This window comes from Biomphalaria glabrata, chromosome 12, assembly GCF_947242115.1.
Source record: "Biomphalaria glabrata chromosome 12, xgBioGlab47.1, whole genome shotgun sequence".
Classification (NCBI taxonomy): domain Eukaryota; kingdom Metazoa; phylum Mollusca; class Gastropoda; family Planorbidae; genus Biomphalaria; species Biomphalaria glabrata.
Window position 1 is genome coordinate 6,896,370 of NC_074722.1, and position 22,519 is coordinate 6,918,888.

Genomic DNA, 22,519 nt, shown 5'->3' on the forward strand with positions numbered 1-22,519 from the left:
TACACATGTAAATATATACGATATTTAAAAAATAATTACATGTAAAAAAAAAACTGGCAAATCAACTTTTTTTTTTTACTAAATCTATCTTGTTATTAATTTATTTTCTATTTATCGAATGAATTAGAATATATATTATATACAAGTTTAAATCTATTAAATTAATAAAAAAAACTATGTTAGACTTGTAGATCTAGATCTATCGTGAAGTTATATTAAAGCTAGGTCTACATATAACTTGATGCTTTAGATTTTAGAACTAGATTTAGATCTAGGTTTAGATTTAAAATCCTAAATTTTCACACGACAACGTGGCCCACGCTATGGGAGACAGATAAAATGCCAGGTAGACTTAATATCAAATAACTTAGCTGCTTCTCGTGAACTCGATTTTAATTACGTCTAAATCTATGGCTTTATGACTGTTTTTTTTAAAGACACAATAAGTGACAATATCTATATTTATTTGATTTAATTTGAACATTATATAAATCTCGTTTTATATGTCAAGAAGTTTCATTTTTAGTTTGGTTTCACTCGTTGAAAAATAACTGCCTTTCCAGTTCAACAACCAGAGAGGCCGTATCTTTAGCGCTAGGCCTGATCAAGTTGTGATTAGGGCTAGGCCTTAAGGATATAAATTACAAAAACTATGGCAGACGCACGTGAGTATTGTAATACTGACTTTTATAAATAGGTCTAGTTTGGTACTACCGAATCTAATGCTAAACTCTAGGGCTAAATCTATTGATTTTGATATAGATATAGTTAGATCTACTGGAACATAATGATTAAAAACTATTCTAAACTGACCGCTTCAACAAAATGGCGTCCATTTCTCCAACACGAGGCAAAAATCCGCAAATCTTGACTGTCTTGACAAAAGTATACACATCCTAGCCAATAAATTGAATAATGAACTATTTTGTGTGTGTGTGTATATTTTAAGATTTATTATTCATCTTTCGTTAACTTAAGCCTATTGTTAATTGACTTAGACACAGCCTTTGAGCCTGACACCAAAGACAGTCACCATCATTCCATCATCTGACTTGACGTCACTTGAGCTGAGGCTGAGCTGCAGTGACTGCCTCACCTCCCTGATTGAGACTTTGGTTGGCTTTATTTTTATGATGACATTGACTTCATTGAGGTTTTATTTTATGATGAGACTTTGGACTAGAGTCACTGAATTATGTGATGATGTTTCATGTGTCTTCTGAATACCTTTGGCTTTTAATCAATTTAAAATTTAATATTTTCCTTCTTCAGTGTTAATGACTAAATACTAAATTGTAACTAAATCAAAGTAAATCTGTCCCTTTTTTTGAAAACAGAATATGGTGCATATGGACAGCAGCCTGTAGCAGGTCAAGGAGGGTGAGTTAGTGTTTTTTTTTAATGTTAAGTTTGGGAGTTTGGACCTTTGCAGGGATACTAACGGACAATCATTGCGCTGTCACCACCCGTTCTTTCGACAGGGTACTGGTAAAGATAAGATGTGACAGCAGACCTGCCTACCGTTACGCAAAATGCGTATTCGTTACGCAAATTCTCCCAAAAATGACCGTCAGTACGCAAATACTAGGGATGTTACAATATCCTGTGACACGCCCCTTTTATTAAGTCAAAAAAATGTTTCGACTTTTTTCTGACATTTTTTTTACATACCTTAAAGGTGCACTTTTTTAACCTATTAATTGAATACTTCTCTGTAAAAGAGTTATAGTTTTTGATAGACCAATAAAAATGGCTTCTGGGAATGAAATTACGCTTTCCCACGTGGAGTAGAAGGTTTCGTTTTATTAGACATAAATAAAGGTTCGATTTCCCTTGTGTATAGTTTAAAAAGCTCAACATTCCCACGCCTTTTGACTCTCCAGTATTGTAGAGCATTTTTCTGGCTAAATTTCAGTGCTTTACTTTTCACATAATACTGTGCACTTTGGATGCTATTAATTTTTTAATATTTAGCAGTTGAATCTAATGCTGGAGGCCATTGTTAACCATTGTAATTTTAGCCTTCTTGTTTACATGCCAAGATAATAGTGATTGGTCAGATTGGTCATGTGACATCAAACAATTTTCTGATAGGTTGAATTATTATGGCAGTTTAAAAAAAACTTAGACTGAAATGATGTCAAAATGGCTGACATTGATTTATTTCTGAAGTTACTCATTTTGAAATAGATGTAGAATTGGATCTAATGAGTATATAATATGCAGCTTAGTGTTCAGATATTTTAATAACAATAAACTTTCATTTGAAACATGTTTTTGGACTAGTTGATTAATATATAAGAAATGGCAAGCATATTTATTCAACACATTCAAATCTCCTCACATCGTGCCCATTGGTTGCTATGATAAGGATAAGCACACATAGAAAATTTATTTTCTTTCAACCAGGAATCATACATACATAATTCATATAAATTTAGAAGGCTCTTTCAAATCTACAACATATCAGACAACAAGATTCTTAAAATAATTTTTCTGAAAAAAACATCCCTACAAATACGCATTTAACCCGTCGTGTTACGCATTTCGTATCCTTTCCCTCCCCCCTCTCTTGCCTAGCTTACCATCGGTCACGGAGGTCACGCTAAGCCGTCCTGTTGAGGGGGGGGGGGGGAAAGGTGAGGGAACACATTGTGTCCAGATCTATACGTTGATTGGTTCTTAAAAGCAATTAGATTTAGTCTAGAAATGAAGAACGTGAGAGTGAGGGAGTGGCGGGTTGGTACCGTCAGTTAGCTGATACACCGTGACTAGGTACTTCGATAAACTGACCTAGATCCATTTTTTTTTTCTTCCAAAAAATGGCTGAAAAGTGTGTCACCACATTTTACCCTTTTTTTAGGGGTGGTCATTTCCATCAAAGTTTTAGCATATTGTATTTGATTTGAGGACTAATTATGATTACTTTTTGTAAACATAAGATATCAGAGATCATTTTTATTTGCTTTTGAAGCCAATCTGTTAAATTTTTCTTAACAAAAGTTTATGTGAAAGTTGACATTTTTACAACTTTTTTCCTATAAAAGTTACAACAATGCTGTTTGCTACAATAATTTATCATATTATGAAATGTGTATGTTTCAAATTTCATTAAATTCTCTTGGCGCATTTTAAAGATATTTGATATTAAAATTAACAAAGACAAAGAAGGGAAAAATTTTCTTTTTTAAATAAAATAGAAGTGTTTATGGTTACAACAATCTCACTAATTCTATTGAATTTAGCATGTTAATATATATATGTGTGCTAAGTTTGAACTTTGTAGCTTGGCGCACTCTTTAGATATTAATTTTCAAAGTTGATGGTTAAATCTATTTTTAGTAACAACCAACACTGATTTACTGGAAATGGTCAATTTCTGTCTATCACGAGCTATTTTTAGAAGCACACATAGGAATTTTTCATTTAGATTAACTTTTATAATGTTTAAATGCTAGATTATGGAGAGGGAATGGAAATGTGTCTTTATTATAATGACTTTGTAATCTGAAATTTTTAAAGTAAAAGTTTAATTACTTTAAAAAATAATATTAAATGTTAAAATTTTTTTTTCATATTTTTAGCTCAGCGAACTAATAATTAATTTTTTTTTCTGTGTGTTGTTTTTTTCTATTAATATACATGTAAATTAATAGTTAATAAATGAGTACATTATATTTTTTAAATGATGAGCTATTATTGCACAAAAATTCAAGTAAAAAATCTTTTAATAACTTCTAAAAAAATCGCAAGGTTTCTTTTTTTATTTTATTGTCCGAAGCAAGAAATTTTTCATTTACAATCTAATTTTTAAAGCATTTAAATTAAGGCATTTTAAAATGATTAATTGCCAGTGCTCTACAAAAAAGTTAAAACTGTTTTTTTATGAAGTTTATGAAACTTATAGTCATTAAATTTTAGGAAATATTTTTCTGCGCAGTGTTATTTTCATTTATAATTTATAAGAATTATCTATCTGATGCATATAAATAGCTATTTAAATACAGTAGAATTATAATTAAACAAAATAAAACACAATACAGATCTCTGATTTGTTTTATTTGTGATTTTTGGGCTCATATGATGACAAAATCACATATATTTTTATTTTTTGTCGAAGGCTTTTTTTTATATATTAACTTTTTTTCAAAGATTTTATTGCTTGGTCTTATTTTTTTAAATTTATTTTAACAGAATACTGGTTAATGTAAAAGAGTGTGAAGTTTCAACCCCATATCTTTAAGACTTTTTATAATACAGTTAATTTAAGTTCAACTGTCAGTTGTTTCGGTCAGATTTTTTTTTATTTACAAAGGCTAAAGAAGGCTAATTTTTGGACACTAAAAATTTAATAACTTCCCTCACAATTAACTCAGCAATATAAAATTGGTATCATTGGAAAGCATTTCTCAAGCTCTATCTAACTAAATAGGTTCCATTGCATTGTGATCATTTTGAAATTTTTATCGAAGTACCTACCGTGACTTTTTTTTTGTTGTAAGTTCATTAGTAGAAATTAATTATGTTGAATCCCTGATTCCTGTATTCATTTGTATAGAAAAAATATCGAAGTGCTATCGATTCAAAACACATTGAGTGACATTGTAGATATCTAGTCTAGATCTAGAATCTAGATAACTTGTTATACAGGAATAGATCTAGCTAGACATTACGACTGATGATTACGTTATGTCATGAGTCTCTACATTACTCTACAATCTAGATTCTAGATCCAATTTAGTTGCAGTATGATTTAGATAGACTAGATCTAGACTTTCTAGACTAGATTAAATTCTTAGTCTTAGTATAAAATAGATCAAGGATGAAGGTAGGCTTACGAAAGTTTGGAGTAGACCTACGTTTGTAGCGGATCCACGGCATCGGTAACACTCTTGAGCCCAGATCTAGAGTAGATTATATTCATTATGATTATATAGACATAGATCCAAATCTAGTCTAGATATCATCTCTATTGTCGTATTGATTTAGATTGTAGACCTAATCATGACATCTAGATCTAATATTATATATATATATATGACAAAATAGTGGTTCACGTAAGTGTTACGCATTCTGGTGCCAAAATACGCATTTTGACCATCAGCGTTACGCATTTGGACTTTTTTTGGTAGGCAGGTCTGTGACAGTTGTATACAATGAACTTGTGCTCTAAGAGTCTAAGGCCATGGGGTAAAAAAAATGTCCACATCGACAATGTGAGTGGAAAGGACTACATGCAATGACGACTCCTCTGCTCCGTTACAGAGATATATTTTGTATATTTAATGTACCCACCTGATATTGTCTCATTAATGCAGCGGATATTTAAAAGTTGATTAAAGATAAACTTCCTTGTGAATTAATGTAAGTATTAGAATCATATCAGGTACATTTTTTAGATATAGCTTTCACAAGTCTTTTTTTTTTCTTTTACATTTTAACTATCAGTTACAACTATGGTAACTACGGAGCTGCTGATACTGCTTATGGAACTCAACAAGGATATGGTCAGCCTGCTGCTGGGGTAAGTAATTTTGTAATAGTTAATGCAATGTTGTCAGCAAATGTTCTCCCTTTGGTAGCATGGAGATAATAAACTTATCTGTTCATGTCATTATTTTTAACATGTTATGATGAAAGATTGGCTAGAGTCACTGATATTGTGATGGACACCTGAATTTCTGAACATTTTTTTTAAAGAGTAAAATCTTGTCCAACTTTAACCTACATTTTGGTAAAAAAAAACAACACTGAATATAAGAATCTTGTTTTCACTTACAAGATTTGTTAACTTAGATGTTGCTCCATTTTGCATTCAAACCTCTTTTCAATATCTTTGTCTATAGGACAAGCTTTTAGGTATATTAAAATGTGCAGATCAGTGCATGTAGAATAAAAACCTGTTTCTAACTAGATTTAGTAAAGCAAAAAAAAAATATTTTTATTAAATCTGATAGTCTTAGATTTGCAAATATAAAAATGTCCTTTTGATTCTGATCTTTCTTTTTAAAACCTCAGTGATGGGAATTTTCGGAATTCTGAAAATTTCTTCTGATCCGATTTTTTCCATGACATGATTTGATTTGTTTTGAACATGCGCACATCCGGTCTTTTGACACAGTTTAAGTTCTATTTTTTTAAAATCTCATGTTTTCATTTTGTCTACAACTAGATCTAGAATGACTAGAATGGTTTGAATCAGTCTAGATAGATATATTCTAGATAAGATATCTAGATCAAGTTTCTTTAATTTGAATACTTTTGATCTAGATTAGTTAGTGCTTGCCAGCTTTTAAAAAGTATCAGAGTTGAGAATATCATCATGCCCAGCCGCTATGCGCTTTGAATTTTGCTCTGTTGTTACCATGGGCCCTAGAATTGTCTAAATTGAACCCTGCCTGCCAACTTCCATGAGTTTGGGATTAAATTTAGACATCTAGATCTAATTAAATCTATTATAAGATCTAGATCTAGAGAGGCCTACCAGCCATCTGTATAGATGTTGGAGGCCTACCTACTTAACATGACTATACTCTATAATGAGTTACTGAGTATAAGTGATATAATATGATATATAATAGTAATATTTTGGATCTAGAGTAGATCCAAGTTATTAGATTAGGCACTTTGATAAAAATGTCAGACTCGATATATTGTAATGAAACTAACATAGTTAGAGCTACTGGAACCGAGTTTATTGATACCTCATTTATGTTTCTAAGTTGGTTAGAACAGAAGTTATAGCAATTTTAGTGGCAAATATTTTAAACAAAAAGTTGTGTCCGAAAACGGACATTTTCACATTAAAAATGCTGTAACTTATTTATTATTTGAGTTATTTGCATGTAATTTTCGCCTAATACATGATTATGTCCTGATATTTATTTTAATTTCATACAAGTGGTAGACTGTGACATAGATAGAAGTCCAAGAAAATATTTTACACTTCATGATGAGACACCACATGTAAAAAAAAATGACAGAAAAAGTACTTTTTGTTTAACTTTCAGAGCTATATAAATACAATTTTCAACACAAATGCATGAAGTTAACACAAAACTTTTTTTTTTGTTATAGATCTGTGGCGACAGTAAGTAAATGTAATACGTCACCAGATCGAAAAAAAATTTCCAATATGAATTTTTTTGCTTGCGCCCAATGATGGTGTCAGAATATGTAAAAAAATTTATAACATCCCTGTCTGTTGCTGTCACATTAGTGTGTATGACACTCATGTCACACCCCAGCCTCCTTTGCCTTTAGTTATGCCCATCGCCAATGATGTTCTCTGTGGAGAAAAAAAAAATAAAGCTCTTAGTACTCTTAGTCATGATTGAAGCTTTATTAAAAACCAGACTTGCTGATCTGGGAAATTCAAAATTCTCGACCTGTATGGCGACATTTATGCACTACGCAAGACAGCAGGGTTTCTGTCCAGTGCTTTTGCAAGAGAGGATTTGAGCCTCTCAAGCCCTCACTCTAATGGAGTTTGATGATGATTAAAAACCATATCAGCATAAACAACTTAAATTTTAAAAGAATATTTTTAGGACTTGATCCTGTATAAAAATCTATGTTATGTCTCTGTATAAGTATCTAGCCAAGAAATCTTATCTAGAATTTAGATTTGATTGATCAGTGATCTCTCATTGAATTGATCTAACTCTAGAATCTAGTAATGAATACTGACTTTTTATTAATCTACTCATCTAGATTTGCCTATAATCACTAGATTTACTTAGTATTATATATTAAAAGTCATATAATTTAATTGAAATTCACAGATCTAGATAGATTCTGGAAAACAATTACGATAATGCAACTAGATCAGATTTATAATTATTTTTTATCAGCCATTGTCGCGACAAATATTTTTATTATTTTTTTAAAAATCCTTTCAATAGTGAGTAAATATCATTATAAAGATATTATTTATGAAGTTTTAAATCATAGATGATCAAAGAAAATGAAGGATCATGATGGATTTCAAAAGGGAATGTGAAATACAAAAAGGATGCAGCCATTGATAAACATAGGATCTATCACTTCCTGTCTAGTAATGGCGGCCGGTTTCACTTTAAAAAATTAGACCTAGCCCAGTCCGTTGGCATTTGCCACTAAAGAGGGGCAATTATCGCAATAAACTTTATTAAACTAATTATATTTAATATTAAATAAACCCACAGACATAAATTTAAATGTAGTATGAGCTTAATAAAAAAGAATTTGGTGGTCAACTTATCAGTATGCTCAACACGGTGATCTCCATGAAAACAATAGATAGAATAATGGCGATGTAGATCTAAATAATTAATGAATATCCTGTCCTTGCGCGATAAAAAAGCTTTGATTATCCTTTTGAGCATGATTTTGAAAACAATATCAGAATGGAACACAATACCCATTGTCCTGGGCTTATATACTGACGCCAGTAGACTACCAGTTCCGGAAACCAAAAAAATTCTACCATAACCGGAAAATCAAAGTACCTAAGTAGATCTCGATTATAGACAAATCTAGATTGTAGTGAGAAATATATATTTTTCTAAATCTAACCAATAACTAATCATTACAAATGCTTTAAAAGCCCAGTGTGATAGAGATCCACTTCTTGTATGCAGTTTTATTGCTAAACATTCTCTTCCTCTAAGCATTGCTTCTCATCTGGTTGTTCTTGCTTGTCTTGCTTAAGAACTCAGCAGCTCTCATTTGCTTTTTAAGCATTTTTTGGTGGACTTCATATTTAATAAACAGTTTCTCCAGTATAAAATTAAATAATCAGTTAAACAAACAGAAGTGTAGCTCATACTTATGAAGTATTTCCAAAACTCAAGCATGTTTTGATTTTCAAAAACAATAATCTTTAGTTGTTTGAGAGAGAAGTTGTTTTAATACCAGTAAAGCAGTTATCTATTATAGATTGCTCAGACTGCCTGGACCCAGATATAAAGCATCTGCAAAATCTTTCTCCTCTCATCTATATGTACAAACAATAGTGCCTTGCATGCATTTTTGTGTGCATGTGTACAGTAAAGCTTATGCAGTGTAATTATTATGTAATACAACATTATTTAAAGAAAATATTAAATAAAATGACTACATCATTTAAAACAATTTAGCAATATCTTTTTTTAAAGTCGCAGTGATAGGCTAGTTCAAATATGCGGGTTTACAAAATTTCCTAAAAATTTTTCCAAGTCTGTTCCCGTCGCTGAAACCTGGAAACAAATTTTCAGAACTTGTTGAACTACAAATAAAAATATTTCTTGTTGTTAGTAAATCATCCTTGTTATGATGAAATTTGGGCTAGAGTCACTGACATTCTGATGCATAATGAAACCTCTGAATAAGGATGAATTAGTCAAAAATCTGATCGTGTCTTGTATGCGTTCAGTAGCAGATCCTACATGTTTTAACTTTTTTTTTGGTAGGGGTATGAGCAGCAGCAGCAGCCTCAGCAAGCATATGCTGGATATGATCAGAGTGCCTATGGTGGTGGTGCTGGTGCTCCACAATCTCAGGTTCCAACCTCACAGTATGGTACACAGCCTCAAACTCAAGCACAGTATGGTAAGCTGTTGTATCAAATCTACTTACCTGTTCTTGGGTTACTTTTTTTTTTTTTTTTTAAATTTTAGATATTTTCTGATACCTGTTTCATTACTGCAGGTGGTAGTGGTGTACAGATGGCATATGGTCAACAGGGAGGTTATGCACAACAAGGGGGGGACATGTCTGGAGCATATGGGCAAGGAGGTATGCATAATGTTAGCTGTTTACCTCACCTGCATGGGGATGTTTTGGACAGTAGTCTTGACCCCTAGATATTGAACATTGCTAATGCTTTTTTTTTTTTTTTTTTTTTTTGTCAGGTGGTTATGATCAAACAGCACAAAGTGTAGCCCCAGGAGGATATGGTCAGGCTAGTGGTGCTGGCTCAGATCCATATGGTCCACCTGGAGGTTATGGTGGGCAACAGAGTAGTGGAGGATATGGACAACAGGTAGGATTCATTAGAGAAAGTTGTAGGTTTGTTTTGTTTTTAGTTTATACCTTTTGATCATGCCTTGCTTAATTGTGGCATGTCTTTTTCAGGCTCAAGGTGGATTTGGTGGTGGTGTTGGGAGTGCAGGCTATAATCAAGGCGGTGGTGGTGGAGGAGGAGGAGGCGGCTTTGGAGGCAATGCTGGAGGTGCAGGAGCAGGGGGCTTTGGAGGACGTAAGTAATTTTTCTAGTAGTGTAAGGTTATGGAAAATTTAGCCTTTTTTATTTATATATAAAAAGTGTCAAAACTTTTTAACAGGTGGTCCAGGTCCAAGAGGAAATGATGACTACAGCCAAGGAGGAAATGATAACTTTGGTGGTGGAAGAGGAGATGGTTTTGATAATGGAGGAAGAGGACTTGGGGGTGGAAGTAAGTGATATTATTATTATTTTTTAACAGGCATATGTAGATGTTGGGTTTGTCTTTACATTTGTCATATCCTATTTTTTTTACATTTGTTTTATGTTTGACTATTCTTTAGGAGGCCGTGGTGGTGGTGGGGACCGAGGTGGTAGCGTAGGAGGTGGCGGTGGCATGGGTGGATTTGGGTAAGTGTAATTTTTCTTTTAATAATTTGACCAGTTTCAAAAACAATACTCCTTCACTGGGAGCACAAATATAAAGCACACCTGTAAATTATTGAATGCCTTAAGTCAATGTCTAAGAGGTATTGGTATAAAATTGGATGGTTCTGATAAATACAGATAATCTTATTGATGTTTTATGCTTATAAAGTGTTAAAAAAGGTTTTTGGTTTTTATAAAGTGTTTTTTTCTACTATATTTATATATAATACCACTTATCTATTTCAAGCAGGTTTTTTTCTTCTAGTAATATTGCTAGTAATTTTGACACCACAGGGCACATGTCCTAAATAGTGTCCATGTATCATAAACCATCTGACGCCACATAGTGGCTGAAAGTGTATTTAGTGCAGCCAGTAATAATGTGGTTTTACGTGTGATAAGCAAAGCCGAATTGTGGCATGTATGGTACATTGTTTTGTTATGTGGCTCTGATTTGTCATAGCATTAGTTAAAAATATTTGTTGAACATGCTTCTGAGAAAAGAATAGCACTGAAAGAGTGCACAAGTTGTACTAGTGCATCGAATGCTATGAATGGGCAAGTAATGAGTGATGATGTTTAAATATAAAATTGAAATAGAAGACTTGAGCAGGTATGGCTGAAGCTGCCTAGCAAGATTTTTTTTTGTATTAGGGTTAGTGATGTTTGTCTTGTTATGCAAATCCTGAATTCGATAGCTAGTTTAATTTGTTCCCTACAAAATGAAAACAATCTTTTATGAAAAGATTATTTTAGTGTTATCTGCAGCAAAGACATTGAAACTATTTTGTTCTTATTTTTTTTTATATAGCCAAGAAAAGCAAGCTTATATAAATTAAAAATAACAAAGGCAGACTTCTTTGGATACCTTTACTTTCCAGGGATTGGATACTTTTGCATGTTGATTGCTCAGGTCATAATGTTTGTCGCGATAATGGCCGATAAGTCAAACATTAAAGTGATACATCTACAAGAGCTAAGTAAGAAGAAATCAATGTCAATACAATGATTAAAAATAACTAGACTAGGAGAGACATTTTTTATTTAAGTAAAACTTGTTCAATTTGCATTTAACTTGAGTCATGTCTGTTTGAGTTAGGTGAGTCTTTCCTCAGTGTTTCTGCATCTTCCTTTCAGAACTTAAAAAGTTCTAATAAAAATGGAATGTGCTAATTGTAACAGCTTTTCTGTATTTGATAACTAAACATATGAAGAGATCATTAAGGGGCAGTTTGTTGTTATTTTAAGGTTAAAGCTATTTTTTTTTTTTTTTTATGTCTGTATACTGAGCAGCTATTATTGCAATAGCATGGTTTGCAACACAGTATGTTCCTTTGTATACGGTCTAGTTTGTTGCTGCTTTACCAAAATACATTGTTTTTCTACAATTACCTTGCCTGGTTTTATGTGGCTAGATTTTATTGTGATGAGTAGGTCTAACCTCTGTGTGTAATAAAGCAGTGATATCAAGAGGTGACATGGCAGGATTCATTACTTATGTTATTGAAAGGGCATTAGAAATACCAGAATGCCATTTTACAGCAGTTGGACACCATATTATGCTAAAACAAGCACTTTCTCCAGTAAACTAATGAATGTTCTTGTTCAGAAGGAATCTCTATACCAAATAATAATGACAATTTAGTGTATAAGTAAGGGAGAAAAATAGGAAGCACATTATTGTAAGAGAAGTAATGAAATGATTTTTTCTTGAGAACTCAGTCAGAACATTTTAGTGGACTCTTTTACTCATAAATATGACTAGTTTGTCATTGGAATAGATAATCCTACAGTGCTTACAATATATATATTATTTTTCAAACATAATACAATTATGTTTATGGCTCAATTTATTAAGGTATGTCAATTACAAATTGTTTTTAAGCCTTTGTTTATGCTTGTCTGGTGTAAGGTAGGAGTACTTTATATATTTTAGTACAAAGTAACATTCTTAGAAAACATAATCAAAATGTAATGCTGTTCTTGAAATGTATCAACTAAAATACTGTAATTTGGTTGTGTGTGTTGGATAGACATTTAGAATGTGAGAATAACCAAACTGTGTGTAACCTTCAACAAAAGGTATTCATTGCTGGTCTTAAATTTAAGATCAATTGAAAGGTACTGTATTTTATTTTACGCAAAGTCTTCTTGAATTCTGAACTATACTGACCATACGTAAGTTATAATTTAAATTGTTCCTATTTAATGAATGATATATCAGAGCCACAAAGCAGTACAATTAGTTTATATATAAGTGAATCAAGGTGATGAGTACTAATTGTGTGGTTATATTGGGAGGCTCATTTGTATGACCTTCCTGGTTTTACAAAAAGGGTTTTGATGAAGATATAAATTTAAAATCCTGGGACCTGGTGTAAGATGTTAATACAATGAGATAACTAGGTGTTTAGCCTTGCTCAAGCTGGTCTGGGCATGAACACCAAGGACTCGACGGCTTGTGCAGGACTACAGTTGCATAACTTCTACTTCATACTTCATTGCAGCGGCAGTCGTGGTGGAGGTGGATTCAACAAATTTGGAGATAGGGGTGGTAAGTCCCATGGTCCTTACAGGGTCTACTGGAAATATTTTCTGTATACTCCTGCGGCCACGTTTTTAAATAATTACTGTTAAAAATTATGATGAAGCTGAAATTGTCCTTGTGTTTTGTCTTGTGAAATTGTTTAAAAAATTATAAAACAAATAGAATTCTAAAGGTTGTACAATTACCAACATTTGTTACTGGCAGCTTGAAGCGCCTTGGTATAAGTCCAAGCCATTGCTGTTCATCTGGAAGTGGTTTGTCTTCAGTTTACCCCAATGGTCATTTTGATGCCAGGTCCCATAGTTTGTTTTTCCTCAAAAAAGAAAGTTAAATTACCATTTCATTAGAGATTATTTGACATATTTGCGCTTTGATCTTTACTGGAAAAAAAATGGTTTGGCTTGATAAGCCATTAACATGTTTGTATATTAGTAAAGTGTTAACTTTTGGGGTTTATCTACATATTTTTGGTGTAAGGAAAAACAATACCAAAAAATACATGGGTGTTACAATTTATAGGTGCTGCTATTAAAACTATATTAGGTAGGTGTGTTGAGTTAGTTGAAATACATTTATACTGATTATGCAGAGTAATACTACCAGTAGAGATGTCAGAAAAGTTTGGTTTCCACCTTACAATAGTTGATTCATAGGTAAAATTCAAACATGCAAATGAGGATCATTCTTTCTTTTGCACTAATGAGTGCAAAGGATTGTAGGTATGAAATTGTTCATGTGATTGCTTTGATTACATCATTAATTTGTCCAGAAGGTGGTATAATTAGACATGTACTGGTTACTTTTAATTTAATTCACAATACTAAGCTGTTTATTGCACACAAGGGTGTTTATTTAGAGAGTTATGTATACTAAGAAAATCAGGTTGAATTATCTAGTACTTGCTCTCTTGTCCAGTGTGTTCAGTTTTGTGGTCTACAATATCTTATAGGATTGTTATATGTTGAGCAGAGCAGTAATCAGTCTTTTAAAACATTTCACTATGTAATAGTTTGAACATTAACAAAGGAATTTTTTCCTCTAGGACGCGGCGGTGGCGGCTCCGGTGATAGAGGCGGTGGCGGCGGCGGATATGGAGCAGGTCGTGACATGGAGGTTCAACAGGACACAATATTTGTTTCTAACATGGGATCTGATGTATCTGAAGATTTGTTAGTTCAGCATTTCGGTAGCATTGGTGTAATTAAGGTAAAGTCTTGATAGTTTGGCAATGCAGTCTTGTTATTAATAAACTATTAGGGATAACACAGTGCATATTTGATTTTTTTTTCCCCAGACTGATAAAAAAACAAATACTCCAAAAGTTTGGATATACAAAGATAAAATGACCAATATGCCAAAAGGAGAAGCCACAGTCACTTTTGATGACCCAGATACAGCAAAGGCTGCCATTGACTGGTTTGATGGTAAAAAAAAATTTCATTCATTAGTATTTTATTGAATTGTATGAATTTTTTATTTCAATGTGCAGCATTATTTAAAACTAATGTATTATTTAGGAAAAGACTTTAATGGCCGTATTATCAAAGTAGAGCTCGCACAAAGACAGAGGAGTGCATTTTCAAGAGGCGGTGGTAGAGGTGGTGGTGGTGGTGGACCCCCTAGTAGAGGAGGTAAGTTTTAAAGCATTCAGTTCTGTAGGTAAAATTTCAGCCATTCAAAGGCTCACAGCTCCTAAACACAGATTCAACAACCAAAATCAAAATGTCTTTCATCATAACAAATGTAATGTAGCCTAAATACAAATGTGTGTTATCTCGGAATGATAGGTTCCTTTTGTTTTTCCCCCCATACTCCAGTTACGGTACTTTGTTTTGGCATGTACATGTTCAGATCTGATTGTACAAATTGTAAAACTGGATGTCTCTTTCCACTTAAAAACAACAAATCATCTCACTATTTTTTTTTATCAATATGAAATAAATGTATGATTTGTGTTATTGGAAGAAGATTGTGTATAAGGGAAGTTCTACACAGAAACACCATAAATAACTTGATCAATGGGACAACAAAAAAAAACAAAGGGGTGAGATGTGGATAAAGTTTTGTATAGGGATGTCCCAGTTGGGCTATATTAGAGGAGATAAAAAGTAATATGGTGAAAAGAAAAGTGTGTAGTCCTCATATGGATTTCACAATTGAAGTATTTAAAGGGATGTACTTATTAAATTGTTACATGAAAGAAATGCATTCAGAATGTAGGTTTGATTTGCAAAATGGAGGTCATTGATTGTATATCTAATTTTCAGGTGGAGGCTTTGGGGGAAGAGGTGGAGGTGATCGAGGTGGCAGAGGAGATAGAGGAGGTAATGAAGTAAAACTTGTAGGATCAGGCACACTTTATCCACTAGTTACTATTTTGCATGTTTCTATTCAATTTTGACATTTATCACAACAGGTTTTGGTGGAGGAAATGGTGGTGGTGGAGGTGGTGGCAGCAGTGGAGGTCCTGCAAGAGAAGGCGACTGGACCTGTCCCGTAGGGTAAGAAATACTGTCCTTTTATATCTGTAGAAAAATAGCTCTCAGTAAATCTCACATCTTTAATTTTTAGTTTTTAAACTTAGCAAAGTTGGCAATGTTTGTATTTTTTAACCATTTCACCACTAAGCAGTTGTAAGAAACTATCTACCCCATCCCTAATAGAAGGGATATAACTCTGTATCAGCTATTTAAAAAAATTAATTTTTTGACTAAATTCACAGAAAAAAAACTTAACAAAAACCTTCTTTTTATAATAGAAAAAAATAGACCTAGGGTTAAGAATCATGTTTGAAGTCATAAATAGGCCTACAGAGCTCAAAAACATTAAAATATCACGTCATATTTAGTTGCCTTCCAATCTCCTGTTTCACTATATCTAACATACAGTACTGGATCTAGCATCAATTTTTTATTTATTTTCACTTCTATCGGTCTTAAATGGTTCTAAAACACTTACCCCAATCATTATAGCCTTATTCTACAGTTTAAACATTAATAATTCCCATTTAAAGTTATTCTATTAAAGCCTAAACATAAGCCTAAATATGTTCCTTTTTCTAGGCTAGCAAAAAAAAACACGTAATTTTCAAAAAATCATAAAAATCCAATCTAACATGTTGCAGAGATTTAAAATAAGCACCTAAGTCAGAGTTAGTAAAGGTATAAATAGTTAATTAAAATCTAGCAGTGCGTGCGTAAACGAAACAACACAAAATCGGTGACTCTAGTTGTCAACCAGTAGCGGCGACTCTAATTGTCAAAGGGTTAATTCAGTAGTTAAATTTACTTATGATAATTTTCATTTCAGCGATTGTGGCAACACTAACTTTGCCTGGAGAGATTCCTGTAACAGATGCCATGCTCCTCGCCCTGGAGGTGGTGGTGGTGGTGGTGGTGATGATAGAGGTAAAGTATTTGTTAAATTCTGGTTTAAAGTTGTTTGTTTTGAGACAAGGATAGTTAAAGTTTTCACTTCTCAAAATGTATTTCTCATCAAACCAAATTTGTCCTTCAGTTTGGTGTGGGCATTGAACTAATTGTTATAGTTACATCAAACATTTCTGACTTGATAAAGATGTGCAATTAATGTGTTGTATATTTCTTGTTTCTACAGGTCGTGGCAGAGGAAGAGGTGGTGGTGGTGGTGGATTTGGTCGTGGAGGTGGCGGTGATCGTTTTGGTGGAGGTGGCGGCGGACGTGGTGGTGGTGGAGGAGGTGGTGGATTCAGAGACAGAGGAGATAGAGATGGAGGAGACAGAGGTGACAGGGGAGGATTCAGAGGAGGTCGTGGAGGAGGTGACAGAGGGAGCCGAGGAGGAGACAGAGGTGGTAGGGGTGGTGGTGGTGGAGGAGGAGGATTTGACAGGTAAATATTAACACCTGAACATGTTTGTTAAGCATGTAGAATTTTTAAGTGAATAATAGAATAGATACATTTGTTTATTTTACTTTTCAGGGATAGAAATGATAGAAGATCAAGACCATATTGAGTGTCCGCTACCTAGCACTTACAGATTAGATTTCAAGCTTCATTTCATGAGGGGAGGAGGGGGGGGGGAAGGGACCATGTTTTTATTTTCTGTGTACACAAACATTCGTCATTTTTTGTACATTTTCTGTCATTTGGTTTTAATATGTTGTAAAATAAAAATCTTGTACAAATGTTACATTTTTTAAATTCTGTTCACTTCTATGTACTGTATGTAAAAGAAAAACAAATTAAAACAATTATTTAGCTTTGCCCATGTTGACCTCAATTTTACAATTTAGGGTACCAGGAAATAATTAACATTAGTGTGAGCAGCACGTCTACGACTAACAATCTGATGCTTGTTAATTGTCAACTTCTTTACATCTAGGCATTAATACGGAATTAATAGATTCTGTACTACAACAATGGTGGCTCTATGAACTGGTCTATGAGATACTCTGCATGCACTTGCTTTGGAGATAACTACTTCAAAAATCGTAATCTTTCAGTGAAAAATTTTTGGGGTACCGGTTAGGGATGTATTCTATACAAATAGTACACATCGGATACATACGAATAAAATTGTATAGTTCTTCACTTTCCTAATCACTTAAAGCACACTGCAAATATTGGATCATTAATTTATTTAACTCATTAGCTACTAAGCCATTCCTAAGCAGCATCTCTCTAAATACTAAGCAAAGGGAGGTAACTCCAAAACATCAATAGACTGACTTTACAAAATATATTTAAAAAAAACATAAAACAACATCTATCAATAACAAAAAATACTTCTAAAAAAAGAGAAATGGATGACCTTTAAAATGATGTATAGTAGAGTCACTATTGCGGAGCAGGCATGTTTGCGGAACAGCTCGTCGAAATTAGTTAAAATCTACTTTATTTTGAAATGTTCTGCTAAACTACTGTAACGGTACTGCGTATGGTCCATTTCTCTACATTTCCAATATAAGGGTTTTTCTTTCACAGCAGAAAATTAATTTTGACTCCAGGTTAAAGTTGACAGTTGTGGAATCGTCCATTATTTTTCACGTACCAGGAGAACCGCATAGGCCATGGCTTAAGGCTTTTTAAAAATGATAATGGCAAATCATCTGCATGATACACATATTTTTCGGTTTATAAATGGATGAGGGAAAACTTCATTTCATAGCTATCTACCAGGAATTCAATTTAAAAAAAAATTAGGAGGTGTTTATCCTGTTTTTACCTTTTTTAAGATAGTCACAATTGTGGAACACTATAGATGTTATTTATTTGACCTGCGCATTTACTATCATTTAGCTCAGTGGTTCCCAAACTTATTTGTCTCGTAGACCCCTTGCCATGTTTTCTGATTTTCGGTAGACCCCCTGCTTAACTTGTATTGCATTTTTGCACATTCACAAACTAATTTTTTAAACTAATTTCTAACTGCAGTGAGTCAAAGAGTGAAAAAGTAATGTAAAGCTACATTATAAGTTAGAGAGATCTATCTTTTTTTACAGCTATAATTCAAATTTAAACCTATTAAAATAACAATTAATATGTATTGCTGGAATCACCATGCACATTGGAAAAGTTTGTTTGTTGTTTTTGTTTTTGCATGTTCATCATCCTTCAAACATTAAATATTAATTCATTAATTTGCCTTACATATTATTGTACAATTTTTCGCAAAGAGTTTCTCGTGGATTTCTTGATCTTTCACGTTTGGCTCAAATATTGGGCCTGCGGAGCTGTTTTCACTAACAGGAGAAGGAGCAAAGGTGAGTTACTGGCGCCTAAACCAGTAAGCTTCGGGCAGGAGGGACTCATTAGCCTTGGCTTGCAGCCCGCCTAGCCGAAGGAAAATAGAATTCAAACCTCTGCTGCTTTTCAGCTATACACCCAAACATGGGAAAGGTTTTGTGGGTCAGCCTTGGGGAAAAATATGGAGCTGAAGACCATTAGGCAGTTTGCAGCTTTATTGCTCATCCCACCGATGTGCCCTTGAACTGTAATGTTACTAAAAGAAATTCGTTTCATAATATCATATGAAGGTTTGTGTAAAAGAGTTTTTAAAACTACTTCAAGGGCTGGTAAAATCAATGTTTTATCTATAGTGTTTTCCGTATTTGGCTATAGGTAAAGAGATCTTGTAAAACGCTCACAAACCACCATCTTTTCTATATGATGTTGAAGAAAGATTTTGTGAGTCTATTCTGAACTTTTTTCTCACTTTTCTCTTTTTATCAGGGTGGCATCGTCTCAAATAATCCTCGAGTGTAATTGGTTTCATATGGTCATAAAAAGGCTCTTATTATAGACAATCGCTTATTTAACAAGGAAATAAATAATCAACGCTTTAAAATCATGATTTCTTTTTGTTAAGCCTTGGTTACATGTAGACAAAATTAACTATTTAAATAAGTATTTAAATTAAATACAGCTATTTTACTTTTGAGCAGAGATAGAGATATTTATAACTAAGGTACAAATCATTTATAAGTGTTTGAAATAGTTACATTAATGGGGTGTGAACATTAAAGTCATAGATCCCCATGGACATCTCATAGACCCCCAATTTACTTTTTCACTTTCGTAGACCCCTTGGAAGTCTTCGTAGACCCCTGGGGGTCTATATAGACCACTTTGGGAATCACTGATTTAGCTTAATATTTACATTGTGATTTAGATATCGGAATTTGAATATGAGTTTGTATTAGTATACATAAATTTAAAAACATTTAGAGAATAATAATACATATAATATATAATTTATGATTGCCATACGTCCAGCAAAAAAAAAAAAAAAAAAGACAAATCATAATACCATATATAGGCCTATATATATATATATAATATTAATATAACAAAAAAGAATAGTGGAAAAAAAAACCTTCTAAGGAAAATCAGGGTAGTGTGACGTCAAATACAATTAAAGAAGAGGTAGAGAATTTAAAAGTGACAATGTGTTGTCTTAAGCTTTAATAAAATAAAATTAATGTAAAGGATAAGGAGTTCAAGTATTAGACTAATAAAATATATGCTTTATATAGGCTTTGTTCCGACATTTTTACCGTGTTCCGCAATTGTGACTTCTTTAAAAATCCTGTTCCGTAATTGTGACTACCCATATCTCAGTCGAATTGAATGTAAAATTTAAATATCTGTTGAAAAACTAAACAAAGCGTCTATTTTTATCGGAAAATGGATGGGCAATGCCTAGATACTTCCAGTTTTTCCTTAGGTCTAACCATTACTGAGCAAAAAATTGAAAACTAAAAGTAGCTGCAAACTGTTCCGCAATAGTGACTCTACTCTATAACTTGAATAGGTTTTACAAGATTAAAACAATAAAATCAACAGGTAAAGACGAAAATTTGTTCGAGTGCCTGATTTTTTGAAGACTGGTGGACCCCCCCCCCCCCAATCAGATGTGTAATTTTTGGTAATATTTAAATTTTACCCAAAGACCAGTAATGTTTATAAGTAGGAATTTAGTAGGCCTATACAATAAACATTATGCTTTTATATAAAATCTTTATATGTCTTGAGTATTTACTGACTTTCACTGGGTACGCGTGAGGCCCTTAGTTGCCTGAACATGGCATCATGCTGATGTGGTTCTGCATGTGTCTCAGTAGACTCTCAGATTTCATGACTTCTAGCATAACAAAGTAAAAGTAATCAAACCATTGTCCAAACCAATGTTGTGTACACCCCTCAACTAGATCTATTTCATCTAAAGTTTTCATGTGGTAAATAAAAACTGTTCAAAATATCAGTCAAAGATGTTGAAGATTCATTGACGCTAGATCCAGAATAGTCTAGATCTAGGCTAGATGATCGATCTAATGTTTCCTTCACTCTATCTCTGAATCGGACTAGATCTAAGTCTAAATGTAGCGCTAAATTCTAATGATCAATGTCTTGATCAATATCAAGTTCATTATTAGCTGTATTTAATGTATTATTTGCGATAACGGGTCTAAAAATTGAAAGGTCATTGAGAAAATGGCCTGTGCAGCTAAGAAAAATCGAAAAAAAAAATCAACAAACTTCGAAGGCCCATAGAAACTGAAGCGAAAGACGTAAAAACATCCGGTTTTTTTTAACGAAACGATCTATATTTCTACTTTTTAAAAAACCCAGCCAGCTCAAAATAACACCACGCGTCGCGCAGGAAACGAGAGCTACGCAAGTCACGCTGTATGTGTGCTGTGGCGGGCGCTTTTGGGCGCATTAGTACTGAGGGGGGAAGGGCGCATTTGGGCGCATTAGTAGCTAATGAGTTTTAATCTACCGAAGCTTTTCATATTTGAAAACGAAAGTAAGTTACTTAAAAACTAATGGAGAGGTTCTGCAATCACCATTTCGCTTGCAGAGTGGTTACAACGCTGGCTAGAAAAGGCAAAAGCCTACAAGTTAGAATTCAGATCGACCTTAAATAAAGTAATTTTAAAATCGATCACCCAGATACGGAACCGGTACCGTCTTCCTTTCCAACTGGTCAGACAAGTGATGGGATCATAGCGCATTGAGAAAGTTAATGACATGACATTGCGCAAAGACAATTGGTTACAAAATATTTCTAATCGCACAGAGTTATTGTTATTACGAGTGATCCAAGCTGACTGATACACATCAATATATAAGCTTAGTTTGTTTAAAGAAGTATTTTGTTTGTATTACGCTTATTCAAGTATTTTATTGTTTACAAAGCTTGTATCAACTCTGTCGGTTGGTCCAAAAGTTTGAACATATTTTTTTCTCTCCCATTTTCCTGTCTCCGGTCAAGTTAAAAATTTGCTCAATTATTCATTGAACCTGACTAGACATGAAAAAATTAACCAATTAGTTAATTAATTATTTGATATTTATTTTGTTTGATATCAAAATAAGGGGAGTAAATGCTACTTCATGAGAGATGTGGATGTGTATATGCATTTAATCCCCTTATTACATTTTGACATATTTGTATTTCTCCCACTTCCCATTCTCGGATCAAGTTGAAATTTTGCATAATTATTCACACGAATCAATCCAAAAATTCATTTAGTACTAATTAATCAATTTTGTTTTAAATAGCGGAAAGGGAGCTAAACCCTGTAATTTTCAATAAAAGGCAGTAATTAGCGATTCTTTCCTTTACATAAGCTTTTTTTTTTTAAATATATTTCTTGTATATAGCTATATTCCTATAGGCGTCGCGTTAGTGTGAATGTGCTCAGGGTAATGTTTAACGGGGCCCGGAACTTCTACAATAGTTGTTATACCACTACTTTTCCGATGTTATGAGTTAGTAATGTATTCAGTAGTCTATATGGTTCCATCGAGAACAAAATCGACTCATATTATCAGGTTGATCAGTTCATTGCAACATCCCAGGATTATCCTGCCA

General features: G+C 33.2%; 1 protein-coding gene and 1 long non-coding RNA gene across 3 annotated transcripts; one reads left to right on the plus strand and one right to left on the minus strand.

Annotated features, from left to right (window-relative positions):
* Window positions 1-508: 508 nt before the first annotated feature.
* LOC106070843 (RNA-binding protein cabeza-like) lies at window positions 509-17,329 on the plus strand. 2 transcript variants are annotated; one of them, XM_013230819.2, is made up of 18 exons: window positions 510-665; window positions 1,338-1,380; window positions 5,449-5,524; window positions 9,432-9,570; window positions 9,670-9,756; window positions 9,873-10,003; window positions 10,096-10,219; window positions 10,305-10,415; window positions 10,528-10,594; window positions 13,120-13,166; window positions 14,203-14,366; window positions 14,455-14,584; window positions 14,678-14,791; window positions 15,428-15,484; window positions 15,577-15,661; window positions 16,470-16,567; window positions 16,776-17,028; window positions 17,119-17,329. In XM_013230819.2, exons 1-18 carry the CDS (start codon window positions 653-655, stop codon window positions 17,150-17,152), a joined length of 1,773 nt encoding a protein of 590 aa, XP_013086273.2. In that variant the 5' UTR covers window positions 510-652; the 3' UTR covers window positions 17,153-17,329. The 2 variants fall into 2 exon arrangements, with proteins under 2 accessions (XP_013086274.2, XP_013086273.2); XM_013230820.2 differs by lacking the exon at window positions 9,670-9,756 and having other exon boundaries at window positions 509-665.
* On the minus strand, window positions 11,862-21,276 carry LOC129921999 (uncharacterized). The gene is made up of 2 exons (XR_008773922.1): window positions 21,178-21,276; window positions 11,862-13,473 (listed from the first exon to the last, which is right to left on the minus strand). It is a non-coding gene; the product is annotated as an uncharacterized LOC129921999 (long non-coding RNA).
* Window positions 21,277-22,519: the final 1,243 nt, after the last annotated feature.

Coding starts and splice junctions, on each gene's coding strand:
- LOC106070843 (XM_013230819.2), top strand. Junction 14,585..14,677: donor TGCCATTGACTGGTTTGATG/GTAAAAAAAAAT, acceptor TGTATTATTTAG/GAAAAGACTTTAATGGCCGT. Junction 14,792..15,427: donor TGGACCCCCTAGTAGAGGAG/GTAAGTTTTAAA, acceptor TCTAATTTTCAG/GTGGAGGCTTTGGGGGAAGA.